Genomic DNA, 14,867 nt, shown 5'->3' on the forward strand with positions numbered 1-14,867 from the left:
GATCACAACACACAGTGCTACCCTAATCGATAATATTTTCACGAGTATTCTAATACTCCAAAAAAGAGCTTTGAGAATTCTACATTAAGCCAAGATACAAATCAATTATTTATCAAATCAAAAATACTCGAATTATATGATTTAATACACTACCGCACAGTACAGATGATGTACAGGGCCGCCAACAAAAGCCTCCCTCACAACCTACAAATACTATTCCTAAACAGAGAGGAGGGACACAGTCTGAGAGAGGACATTATTTTCAGGCAGAGGTAAGAACTACATTTAAAATCCTTTACCATGTTGGTCACGGGTGTCAGACATGTGGAATAATCTAGATGAGGATACAGAATGACCCAGGAAGAGAGTTGATAAAGGTCAGAGACGGAAATCAGTTAACAATGTGTAAACTGTACCCAAACAATAGCTGACAGTGAAAAGCACAAATGTCAACATGCGTATAGCTGACTTCTGTAAATCGAGACACTACGGAGAACTAATTGTTCCATTATGGAACGGCTAAGCTTGGTCACTGAATGCGACTGACAAACTGTTCTCAACAAGGCGTGCGGCTTCAAGAAAACCCACATGCCCCGGATGGGACCTTCCTGGCCGGCTACATCATGGATGGATGGGAAAAGTGGAGAGTTGTGTGCCTTGCTGCACTAGATATAGAGGATGAGGATTTGTACATATTCACACTCATGACAATTGGAATGCTCTCCTTGGTATGTGGAATGTTCACGCAACATCGGAAAACTGAGAAAGATCGCCGCTGAGCAGATCAGTGTGAGGGTGTGGACAACGACACAGCTCGGAGTGCTGCGGTTGGGATGCGCTCTGACGTATCCGCAAACCGCGAGTACGTGGCGCGAATGCGAGCGGACGTAGCTAATCGAGATGACAAGGCGAAGCTAAGCTTCTGGAGTGATGGCGAAAGCTGCAGAAGAGATGGATGAATAAAAAAAACGGCCGAAACGGGCTCTCGCACACATCCAAGTTAATAATCACAACAACTGAAATGATCTCTGCCACATTGGCTCCTACAGGACCACTTTGTTGTTGACGTTGTAAACATGCCAGGCAACAAGTTGAGACTGTTGTCACTCATGACGGACTAATATGGACATATTGTATGTACGGAAATACACGTAGTCTGTTTGACTGTCTAGAGCTAGACTGCAGCTCTGATTGCTTGATGCTGCTGAAAGATGTTATGTCAAACAGAAAAAATTAGTATGATGATAATAATGTATTCTGTGGGTAACGGGGGCGGGACGAGATAAGATTTTGCTTCTCCCGATTTCCCTTTCGGCCGTGTGTGTGTGGGGGGGGGGTGTATATATATATATATATGACTCTATTACTCTGTCTTGTTGTGTGTGTGTGCATATGTGTTTGTGGCCATTTGTGAGTGTCAGGATCTGTGCCTGTGTGTGTGTGTGGGGTGTGTGTGTTTGTGTGTGCGTGTGTGTGTGTGTGTTTGGGTCAGGTCAAGCTATTATTATAGCAGCAGCTGTAGTGGTATTGCAGGGGATTGTGGGAGGTGTGCAGACAGGCTAGAGGCACTGAATGGTTTTTGCGTTTGAGTGACAGACCCAAACTAAATTCTGTATGCAGCACTCTGCACACACTGCACAAATCGCTTTGCTCCACATCTATTAAATATGAAAATATTATACTCTATGTACAGTGGTATGCAAAAGTTTGGGCAACCCTGTACATTTTCATGATTTTCCCTTATAATTCATTGGTTGTTTCGAGATTTGAGGTTAAGTTCATGTAAGGTTTGATTATTTTTTATTTTATTTTGTATTTTTAAATTTCAGATAACTTTGAATGTGTCTGCATTTGGCGATTTTTATAGTCTAATACAAGTGTTTTTTGGTCAGGCACAATGCTATGCTGACTATTGACGTGTACTATGTTTGTGATGCATTTATGTTCGCATTACTTTTGTGAATTGTCAACACACCGTCACGTCCTCTCGCTGTTTTACGTCCAGCAATTTAATACGCAATGCACATGCGCGCGCACACACACGCACAGTTTAAGGTTCTGTTATAGTACAATACTACAATCTTGATATTCTCACATTGCATGGTGCACTGTCTGCAACATATGAAATACTAATGTGTGTGTACGTCTTGGGTGACTGCCTGCCTACCCTACCCTAGAGCTCACCGCACGTCACTGGAAATAACAGCCTCTAAACGCTTCCTATAGCTTCCAATTAGAGTCTGGATTCTGGTGGAAGGTATTTTGGACCATTCTTATTAACAAAACATCTCCAGTTCAGTCAGGTTTGATGGTTTCCGAGCATGGACAGTCCGCTTTAAACCACACCACAAATGTTCAATAATATTCAGGTCTGGGGACTGAGATGTGCAGTGTTTAGGGTCTTTGTCTTGTTGAAAGATCCAGCCCTGGCACAACTACAACTTTGTCACCGATTCCTGGACATTATTCTCCAGAATCTGCTGATATTGTGTGGAATCAATGTGACCCTCAACTTTAACAAGATTCCCAGTCCCTGCACTGCAGTGGCGGATCTAGAAAATTCTACATGGGGTGGCAAAGCAGGGGTAAGAGGTCTTGGCAGGGTGGCAATGGGATGGCTCAAGAATCCCCAAATGTAAATGGATTTAACATCCATCCATAAAAATACTTTAAAACCAATTACTGTTTTATCATGAACAACAGGAACAAGCCCAGTGCATATCTTAAAAAGTAAAAGTATAATAGCAAAATTAAAATAATAAAATAAAAAGTGCAATAATCAAAAATATTAAAAAACAAACTTGAAAGTCTGAGGACCCTCTTCCTCCCTGTCACTCCCTGCCTCTGTCTCACTTTCTGAATCTGCAGCAGCCTCTTCCTCTTCATCCCTCACATCCTCTTCACCTTCACTTATTTGTTCAATACCTTCTGTGGTCTACTTCTGCTTTGAGCCTCCTGGTCTCTCCAGTTCACTACCTTCTCCTTCATTTCCCTCCTTCTCTTTCTGCTGTGCACATTTCTTACTAAAACCCCTTTCAGTGTCGTACAAATATGTACAACAAATCTAAAATCAGAAGATATTTATTACACACAACAGTTATGTTTAGACTACTTAATGCTATTGTATTTGTCATTTTCCCAGTTAGAAAAGTAAAGGATGTCACCTGGTTTAACTCATTGCTGTTATAGGTGACAGTAAGTGGTTTTATAGCAGGTCGACTGCTTAGCTAAATCAATATGATCCATCGAGCTACAACTGTGTAGTGTGTTGTGACGTATAACGCCCGCAAAACGGCGACCCTGTCTAAACGTTATGGATTAAAACATGACAGGTTTTAATATATTGTATGAAGCTGTTGGGCGAGAGCTTAAATCTCTGCAATAGATTTCTGTATCCTTCCCATAAACCATGATGTTGAACAATCATTGTTTTCAGGTCATTTGGGAGTTGTTTGAGGCTCCCATGTTACCACTCTTCAGAGAAGATGCAACGAGGAGAAACACTTACAAGTGACCTCCTTAAATATTCTTTCTCATGATTGGATTCACTCATGTATGGAGTTCAAGGGTCACTGAGGTTACCAAATCAATTTTGAGTTCCAATAATTAGAGCTAAAGCTATTGAAATCAATATGACAAGGGTGCTTTCACTTCTCAAATGTCACTCTGTTTGTCTCCTATATGATACATTTAACTGAAATTTCTTATCAAAGCAATCAATAATTTATAAAAGAAAATCATAAAAATTTACAGGGGTGCCCAGACTTTTGCATACGACTGTATGTATTCATTTTAGAATCAGGGTCATCATTGTTACTGACCTTCAGTATGAGCCAACAACAGTTTTCATCACTACTTACTGTATATGGAGTATGGTGGTGTGGATCTACGGTAGTATGATTATGGTTTACATACAGCAAAGTTCACATCCAGATGTTTGACTTTTTGTATAACAATTTCAGCACCATGGTCAGCAACACATATTTGGCAAGTTGGACTGGACTCACGACCAATGTCTGAGCAGTATATATTCACATTATATACACCTATCAGTGGTGGAAAATGGGAGCTCCTGCACATTCAGCTTTTTTTCCCCGGCCACTGTGCCTGTCGTGCAAACTAATGGAGCATTTTTGTCAGTCTGCAGGAGGTGATGTTAGAAAATGAGGCGAGACGCAGTTGACATAGAGGTAAAGTTTCTGACCACCACCACAGCGATGCAGTAGCTCATCTCCCAGCCTGGTCTTGCGTTTCAAATAAACTGGAAATACAAGCTGTGGTTTATAATGCCACGTCATGCACCTCCACCCACATGAAACATCATAAAAGCAACAGTGAAAAAGGAGGATGTGTTTGGATGTTCAGATGACATTTGAATTGCAATGAGTAGCTTTTAAATGAAAACAAATGTGTTGCTGTCAGAATAAAACAATTATGATCGGTTTGTTACATTCAATGCATTGTCAAATGCTTTCATACAAGACTGGTTTGTCACAACTCTTTCTGTGTTTTTAACCCAATCAGCAGCATGTGTAGCATGTGTGCGAAATGAAAGTTATTTTCATTCCACCGTATGCAGATAGAGCTGACGGGGATGATATATCTGCCCCATGCTTACATCTCGCCCACGCATTTAATATGTCTACAGACATAAGAATAGTGAGTCCACACACACGCACGCACACACACACACACACACGCGTGCATCTGTGCATTGTTATGTGTGTTTGTCAGACATTGGTTGTATTCAATGTTTTTGTGGTGTGTTCAACATTGTCTAAGACAAAAGGCATTAGTCCAGTCAACCAAACTAATGTGATTTTCTGTTAATGTGATGCCCTGGGTATATATCTCTCTCTCTCTCACACGCACGCACGCACACACACACAGACACACAAACACACACACAAACTCTCTCTCTCACACACACACTCACACACTGTGAGAGCGAGAGAGAGCAATGGAGAGAGGTTGAATGAAGTGGAACTGCATCCACACCTTCAATTTGTGTCTGCACATTAATTTACAACCACCACGTCAGGCCAACATATTCATTGGCCGATTCTTAACACACACACACACACACACACACACACACACACACACACACACACACACACACACACACACACACACATTATGCTCAAGCACATGCACACACACGCTTCCAATAACGTTGAAAACTGCAATTCTCTGCCTAATGCCAAGAAACACAAAGACTGTTTGATGACAGTGGTTCTCTGATTATCTGGCAGCCTTGTCTATATTTAAATGACTGACATTAAGTACTGTGTGTGTAATAATCTGCTCACACAGCCTATCACTCCCTCCCTCTCTCTCTCTCTCTCTCTCTTTCTCTCTCTCTCTCTCTCTTGCTGTCTGGCTGTGAGGACACATTTTAATTTAAACCTATTCTTGTGAGGACATTTTGGCTGGTGTGTGTGTACTGTATGTGTGGTCTTGTATGGGTATTTGTGTGATGACCAAAAAACGTACAAAACAATGTGGGAGTGACATTTTGAAAAAGTGAGTACATTAAATGTACTCACTCAACCATCACAACTAAAGTGAGGACCAGCCAAATTTTGGCTGGTCCTCACTTTAGTTGTGATGGTGACAGTTAAGGGGCTAGGGAATGCATGGTGTCCTCACTATGACGCACATTTGTGTGTGTGTGTGTGTGATGTACTGATCCTAAATCTCCCTCATATGACTCAATGCATAATGCTAAATCCATACATGTAACCAATTAAGCGTGTGGCTGTAAATTTGCACCACAAACTCGGGCAAATTATGTCTTTAAATTATAGTTTGTGATGTAACACAACTTGTCATTGACTGACTTCCGACTGCATAGTTTTACAAATATACACTGTAACTGTTTATTTTATTTTCCATACTGGGATGTATTGCAATAATATATTTAGATTTACCTCAGATTTTTATGGTTCTTGGTCCGATGTTCAAGTTTCTGTATTAACTTGTTCTTTAGTGCCATTTACAGTATATGCTGCCAAAAATACATCTATTTACTAAAATAAGATTTGAAAAAAAAAAAAAAAATAGTTCAACCAAATAACTAATTAAATTAAATTGCCTGTTTGAACTCCTGACTGCACCCTCATCATTATTGGAGTAGTTGTGAAATTCATAAATCAGCAAATCCTCAGTGTGAGATGGTAAAACTGCAGGAGGTTTCAACTTACGCTTCTGTCTTTTATTTAACAACCGGGGGCATAGATGAATATTAAGCTGCTCTGAAGCTTTTATCTTTGTAAAAAAAATAGATAATTTTCTGATAATTATGTAGACCTGCTGTTTTAGTCTCTGTGTTCTTGTTAACAGTGTGCGCAGAGCAATCACATGGAATCATATTAATGAAAAAGTATGAAACTCATCATAATTAACCAAGATCACAAATTATAAAGAGACTTTTCATAGAAGATTTGACATTTGGCCGGATGCTGATATCACAGTTAAGCTATAGTTGCAAATAAAATATGATTATTACAAATTCTACCTCTACTTATTATTCTAATTATAATAAGAATTAAGATAATTTCTCTTCAGAGCACTTTTTTTTTTTTTAATAAATCAAACAAACAAAAAAGCATTTGGAAAGGTCCTTGTCGTTTTTTTTCTCGCAATGACCTCCATGTCTCACTGCCTCCTGCTTGTATTTCATCTACAATGTGTTTTCTGTTTCAGTTGACCTGGTCTCACACTGATATTGTCACACACGTCCCCCTCATCTTTTCTCTCTTTCATTTGTCTGAATCCCTTCAGAGTGTTCATACTGTCACTCTTTTTCTCTTCACCCCTCTCCCCTCACGGGTGGCAGTTAGTTGTATTATGGCTCAAACGCCATAAATAGATGCAAGTACACACTGCTTGTCATGCTGGTGAAGTTTGTTTGCAATCAATTTAATTTGGGTGAGATGGACATTGGTGTTTGGGCAACTCGCTCCAAATGACTTCACCAGTGTAATATGGCAGCACTGGTATATATGGGATACTTTGGCTTTTTCCTAATTTATTTATTTTGTAGGGAGAGGACGTGGAGACAGATTGTACCCTGTTTGTCTCATAGAGAGTATATTTTTCAGAAAATGCTGTCTCTGTATCTCTGTATCACTTCAATCTTCTTTGTTCTTCCCAAAACACATGCACATACACTGAACAATGTATATTATTGTATTGCCTTTAAGGCAAAGACCAATATTTCTCAAGAAACAAGATGAATAATTATTTCTGTCACTCACATCCTTCCTCTTTCTGCCTCTTCCATGTCCTGTCAATTTTCTGTACAGTATAAAAAAAATCATTTTATATAAGTGTTGTATTAGGTCTTGTAAATGTGTTTTTGATGACTATTCATTTTTTACCTCCTAACCCAATGCAGCTCCTAATCTCATTCTGTTTCCATCAGTGTTTCTGCTGTCGGCTGTATTGTCTCTTCTCTGTGGTACCTTTTATCTGTGCACGCTCTCACCGATTATTTGTTTTCTCCTTCCTCTCCACAGTGGATGGGTGTATCGACTGGTCAGTGGATCTGAAGCAGTACCATGTCCTGGCAGGTGAACCCGTTCGAGTCAAATGTGCCTTGTTCTATAGTTACATCAGAACCAACTACACCATGGCCACCAACGCCAAGCTGCGCCTCATCTGGTACAAGAACAAAGGAGATGCAGAGGTGAGACACTTTGTACACAAGTGTTAACATTAAAACTGTAGTCAGTAACTTTTAAAAAATAAACAAATGTCTCTTGCATTCACATCATTGTTGAAAGAGTTCACACAGTGCTGATCAAGTCTATATGCTCCACACAACTCTCGCTGTGTTTCTCACTTTAGTGGTGTTGTGACAACATTCCTGCACTGCACACAGGAAGTGATTAATTTTATGTCAAGACAGCAACATTGCAGTCGTAAAGTGAGACGACTGCAAACAGGCTGGAGTCTGAAAACACAAAGAAGCAGCAACAAATCGTTTTAGTGAATTCTGCCGCCTTAAAATGGGATAATGTGTTGTTTCCACCCGCCTCTGTGCTGCCACTGCACACAAACTCTTGTTTTTTCTATTATACAGTTCTAGCACAACTCGACTCTACTCTTTGCTTTTCCATTAGAGATAGTACCTGTAACCTGGTGCTTTTTTAAGCCGATACTAAGATGTAAAACTGCCGGGCACTGATTGGTCAGAGATAGGGATGCACCGATCCACCTTTTTTCACTTCCGATCCGAACCCGATATCTGACTTTAGATAGCTGCCGATACTCCGATACTATTCCGATATGGATGCTCTGTTTGCTTTAATATTATTATCATTGTTTTTGTCATCATTTTGATTATAAGGCTTTAATAAACTCCTTTATACAGCCAAGTGTGATATGTACGACTTTTACAACATTTACAGCGACTTTACAGACCCCTGGCGACACACACACACACACACAGTGAGCGCATAGCAGCGCACACACACACACACACACACACACAGCAGCGCACACACGAACGGAGTCACAGACGAGCCGTGAATGTTCAATCTCCAAACACAACGCGATGCCGGCGTTTTAAATAAATAAATACCGTCTCCGTGTTAATCATTGATTTCACTGGACATTTTGGCCGGCGATATTTTTTTTCGCCAGCTAAATTCACATAACAGCCAAAAACCGGCATATATACCGGCTAACGTGAACCCTGGCTTGGAGGAGTGTGATTTTCATTGTTTTTATGCCGCTGTCAGAACTGTTCTCCTCAGCGAGCAGGCGTTTAAAACGGTGACGGCTGGGATTACGTCGGCTCGGCTGCAGGTTGTGGAGCTGAACTTCCTGGTTAACTCCTGGTCAATCATGCTCGCCTGCTAGCTGGCTGTAAACTGTGGAATGGATTTCCTGAACGGAGTCGTGCATCATTACTCCGCGTCTCATCGAAACACGCCTCAGTTCAGGAAACCCATTCCACTTTTTGCAGCCAGCTAACAGAGCATTCAGGGAATCACTTGTGGAGACATTTCAGCAGACACACACACACAGACGGATCGGAAATTTCCGATCCAACTGTACAGATTTCCGATCCGTCAATTACGTCTGTATCGGAACCCGATACCGATACTGGATCGGATCGGCCCCATCCCTAGTCAGAGAGTGTCGTCACTGGAACAGTCATGAGTGAGACGTCCGACACAAGCTCGAATCAAACCTGCTATTTATTGATTTATTTTTTTTATAATTTTTAACCGACAAGAGCATCACAACGAGCATAATGGCTGCTGTCTGCTCAAATACACTGTTGTCTGTCCACACACCGAGCAGCAAGTACACCATCGTCTCGATGTCCTCCATTGTTTGTGTGACTCCACCCCTAGAAATGTATTATGGAAAAGCGCCAATAGTATTGTTTGACAGAGCCTGTTGATGTTACATTGTTTCTGTTCACAAAGAACCAAACTGTGTCAAAATAATAACATCAACAAACTGTTGACCAAACACTCATGAAAAACTTGCAGTCAAAATAATAAATCAATTCTATAACAAAATTAAAACTTAATCAAAGCCAATTATTGCCATTTTTCAGGAGTCTGTGGTAGGGCTGAACGATATATCGTTATCGTATCAATATCGAGATATGAACATTCAAGATATTAATATCGTAAAAGCGACGATATAAACGATATAGAGTTTCCCCCGCGCTCGCCCTGCATGTAAAGCTCCGGCAGTCACAATAAACATCTTTTTTACGATTGCCCTTGAATGCACCACTACGGCCAGCCAATCACAAACCTTATTTCATGCTTGCTGTGGATCGACAGCTGAAGCAAACCAATGACAAACATAGGAGGGCGGGAGGGAGACGGAGACTGAGACGCACACTCACACACACGACATACAGTGGGAAAATCAAAAAAAAGAAAGAAAAGTGACATGAGTGCGGAAGATAATGAGGCCGGTGGCAATTTTGTGCCAAAACATAAATCATCGATCATTTCGCCGCAACCACGGACCTGTGGTCAAGCCGGACAACCGAACTTTACATCAGTTTAACGATCTTATTACAACAAACTCCGAACTGAAGAGCCGCTGTCTGCAGACGTCCTTCTTCCCCGGGGAGCATACAGGTGATAATATAGCGCAGGAGATGAGAGGTGCGTTAGCTGCTAACGGTTAGCTGCTATGTTAGCTGATGAAAAACGATTTTTTATTTAACCTTTGGTAACTTTATGTTAATGTTGATGACTGGCAGTGAGTTCTCATCAATAAAACTGCACTTTCCATGTGGAAAGTTTCCACAGTCTTTTGTATAATGTTTTTATTTTTCTGAAAAATGCTTGGTTTTCACCGAACCTGTAGTCATATCGTATCGTATCGATATCGAGATATCTGGCATGAATATCGAGATATGAAATTGTGTCCATATCGTTCAGCCCTAGTCTGTGGTATGAAAGTGAATTGATAGAAATATATTAAAACTTTCTTGTAGGAAGAATTTTAAACAGGAAAACCTTCCAGAAGATTTGGCAACCCTGGAACACATGTTCACACATCCACATTTATTCAAATCACTCTGGAATTATGTCAAAAATCTTTTACATTCTTGTTGTTTTACTTCACTGTTGCGTTGTGCACAACCTGCCTTTAGTCCTCGTTCTGTCTGCAACAACTGTTTTTATGAAACGTTAGACTTTTAGAAAAGATGAATTAACTTCTTTTCATTTTGTACATGAAATATCCCTTGTGTGGTAGGTAAGAGGAAATGTTTAAGATAAGGGGATTACTGTGTTGCATTATTCTGATTAGTGTCCTTTTTCCTGCTTTTCTTTTAGTTCATCCATTGGTTCCAATGTTTGAGCCTGGACGTAATGTGTACTGTGTTTCCTTTAGGGGAAAACGTCATGCAAGCCTGAAGGGACTTATCCGTACAATATACATGCATGTGTGATTTAATTTAAAAATCTGACATTTAATCTATATCTTTGTTGTCTTTTAGGAGCCGATAATTTTCTCAGGCCACAGGCTGAGTAAAGAAGATGATTCCATCTGGTTCAGATCTGCTGAAATGGAAGACAACGGATACTACACCTGTGTACTGAGGTAACCTATATGCACAAAAGTACAAACAGGGCATTTCTGGGTTTTCATCGACCACCAACCTAACAGAGTTATTTACAGTTCAACTCAAATTATTGATAACATAATTGTAATACCACATAAATACTGCCAGGTCAGAGTCGACAGAACAACAACAGACTTGCTGCACTTCCAGCACTGGCACACTGGGTTCATCAGACTTAATAAACACAACGACAATTTTAGCAGCATGCAAACAAAACATTTTTGCCCAACTTTGACCTGCAGCAGTTGTTGATTTTGTCACATTGGAGCAACCTTGGAATTGATTTCTCACTCAGCGTGTGTCGTCCCTCTGACCCAAGAGACCTGGTAATATTGTAACGACAAAAGGCACTACAGTTTTTTTATGATGTGATTCTAAGAAATGTGATGTTTCAGAAGTGGAAGAAAGAGAAATGTCTTCAGTGATCAATTGCGATGTCTTCATTCCGAATAGATTTGTTCCAATTGAATTTACAATTCCATCGATTACATGGATGCACAATTAAATGATCCGATTGGGGTGTGTACACGTGCATCAAGCATTCAGTCAGAAGTGACTATCTTGACATGCGCAATGTTGTCGAATTCTGTGGAAGAAGAAGCTTCACTGCTGCTTCTGTAGTAAAGAAACGCTGCACATGTCTGTTCATTATTCTTTTTTTGAATGAAAATACTGCATTTAAACCGGATACGCGTCACCAAACCAGGAAATCGTCATGATCCAATCAGTTAATATGAACACTGACCCAAATATTCGTTCAACATTAAATTTGTTTCCAAATGGGCTGTATCAGATCAGAGTTTTTGGCTTATCATTCAATATGCACTTAATACACCTTCCTAGTTCGCTCAATCACATGCCACATCCCTCACTATAGATGTGACCGTGCTGCAGGAAACTTCACTGTTCTGTATCGGTATCCTATGTCTGACAGTATAACTAAATAATGAAGCTACAAAACAACACATATCAAAACAATACTGTATTTGATGACAACCCAGCGAACTCCACGTGCTGATGAAGGTGGATTTGAAAGTGTTGGCTGTGTCTTGTGCAAGTCAGTTTAGACTGATGTACTTATGAGCAAATCAATCTCAAATGTGGCAATTATATATTTCGGAAAATCTGCTCGATAAAGAATATGCTGCGGCCAGCAGCTGCAAATTAATTTTATTCAGAGGCAGAGAATCACAGAGGCAAAATATGTAATTGTGTCCACATCAGCCACAATTATAGGCTGCTGTCCATTTATGAGGAAAGAAATCATCTACCAACCAATCAGATCAGGGAATTATTCAGTGACCATGAAATAGCATTGGACTGATGCTGCTGAGATCTGTAGTATCTGAATACTGTATTATAGTGACATTTTTGCAGCATGTACTCTTCTTTTTATTTCTAAATAGAAATTGTTTGCAACCTGAATCTTCCCATGTTTCCACATTCCTCGGGTTATTATGGTCAGCACTTGTATAATTTCATAGGAGACGGGAATTATGTGAGATCCAAGTTATAATAAACCCTAAATTGTTCTTGAACCAAGGAGAACAATGTGTTGCACCAGATGAACTTCTGCTCTCCTGCTTGGTGCCATGAACTACCATATCACCTCCCTCCACTTGATCCTGTTCACTCGCCTTCACTGGCACCTTCTCGGTCTCCTCTTACACCTTCCATCACCTTCTCACTCCTACTTCTTTCTTTGCCCATACTTAATTTGCCCTCTTCATCTCACCAGCTGCTGATAGCCTCTCCTCTCCTACCCCTCCTGTTGCAGCATTCTGCTCTGTTTCTCCCAGTCTCTCTCTCTTCCTCTTTTTCCTCTCCCTCTATCTCACACTTTCCGTTTCTCCCTGTCTGCATCCGACTCTTTGCCCCCACTTCATCAACCTCCCCCTCATCCACCCCCTTCTGCTCCCATACCACCTCCTTTTCCTGCCAGATCTTGACACCTATCCTCCTTAATAGGCTCTCTCTCTCCTTCTCTCTATCTATCTATCTTTCCCTCTCTCTATCTCAGCATGACAACCTAATTAGGACTCGGTGTCTGTCATTGTCTCAGGGTCTCTTATTAACACACACACACACACACACACACACACACATAGAGGAACAGCACCTCCCATCCTAGTGGGGAGCTACCAACTGGTTCTTGAAGGCTTTGTCACTGTGTTGCAATGCATAGTGTGAGGTGCAATGAGATGATACTGTTAAATGTATTCATGGAGCTTGTTTTTATGCATATTGTTGCTTTTGTCGTAAAACCGCCATGGTTCTCCTTATATAAGTCCACTGCCAGCACCATGCAATTACAATCACTTTTTCCTGGATTCATTTCAGATTCTGATACTGGCCTGAGGTGAAGTCAGTTAATTTTCTATGTAGCTAAAATGCAACTCGCAAACATACTTCTTAGGATACGTACATTTGACCATGATCTGTTTTCTATTATCTGTTGGCTTTGGCGCCATCTTTCTGTCATTTGCAGGATTAGCCGATTAAACTTTATGAACAGATGGGACATGACCACTGCAAAGACAGTTTAAGAGTTAGAGTTTGCTCTCAGATGTGTTTATGTACCTAGTAAACATCGACTGAACCTTGATTCTAATGCCATGTATAGGCCATAATAAAAACAAATGGAATTAAAAGTGAGGTGAAGTGTAGAAAGGATGGAAGTAGCAGTTAGCCACTAGGCGGCGACTATTCTTTTTGCATAACGTACATTTGAATGGAAATCTATAGGAAATTGAATTCAGTTGATTGGTAATGTGCATTACCAATGCATTGTTTTGCAACCAGACAATGACATTTTTTATGTACAATCTTTGATGTCAGTTTTGCCTTAACTTATTAACAAGCACCTGTTGACGCAGACGCATAATGTCCCATTACCTGCAAAAAGTCCAACTTAATGGACTATGAACTTTATGTTACTATGCATACACCACTAACAGCTGTCCCTCACTGGACGATGTACTATGTGTTGGCTCCTCAGAGTAAATGCTCTTTCATTAATGCCATGAAAACATTAACGTCACATATTTATATATTTTTTATATTATTTATAGAAGACGTTATTGGACTGTTTTCAAGGAGTATTCTTATTTTCTAGGCATAAGCTTTCTTTGGCTATTGGCAAAGAAAATCAGTCTCCATCCTTCCATCCATCACCTGTTCTTTCTGCACTCATATTACGGTGATAGATGTGTGTGTGAGTGATGGAATGTATGCGACAGACAGAGTCAAGGGGAAAGTGACGACCTTCTTTACAGACTTGTCTTTTATTTATTCCGTTCATAGTTTCACTTTTGACTTTTTATAACGTTGTTTGATTCCATGTAATGTTCACAGATCCATTTTATTTATTTTTTTTATTATTATTTGAAAATGGGTTCTGTCTAGCAAAACTATCGGACCTGACTGAGGGTGCGGTTGTGTGTACATGCAGTACAGGGGTGGGCGGAGACAAATCACATTTATCCTGGCGAATTGCTGAACGACCCAGTTTCTGAGCAGAGGAATTTACTTCTGAAACTGCTCATATATGCTTCTTCATGTTTTCTCTTCTATTCTCTTTGCAGCCATCCCACTTTACCAGCATAATGTTGACATTTCCTTCATCAGTCTTGACATCAAACAAATGTACTTCCTGTATGCAGAGTGGGAATGTTGCCTGTTGACATCTAAAAAAAAACACTATACTGAGAAACACGAAGAGAGACACGTGGAGTTTATAGACATAGTGAGC

General features: G+C 40.3%; 1 protein-coding gene across 1 annotated transcript in view; it reads left to right on the forward strand.

The window, feature by feature from the left end:
* il1rapl2 (interleukin 1 receptor accessory protein-like 2) overlaps window positions 1–14,867 on the forward strand; it is a gene marked incomplete at both ends in the record, with an annotated part of 340,998 nt that overhangs the window by 186,620 nt on the left and 139,511 nt on the right. Inside the window, 2 exons of the mRNA XM_083905913.1 lie at window positions 7,524–7,693; window positions 10,991–11,094. Coding sequence (XP_083762039.1) covers window positions 7,524–7,693; window positions 10,991–11,094 — 274 coding nt within the window. The remainder of the gene's footprint in view (window positions 1–7,523; window positions 7,694–10,990; window positions 11,095–14,867) is intronic.

The sequence above is a fragment of the Microchirus variegatus genome (assembly GCF_963457635.1).
Source record: "Microchirus variegatus genome assembly, chromosome: 19".
NCBI classification, from domain to species: domain Eukaryota; kingdom Metazoa; phylum Chordata; class Actinopteri; order Pleuronectiformes; family Soleidae; genus Microchirus; species Microchirus variegatus.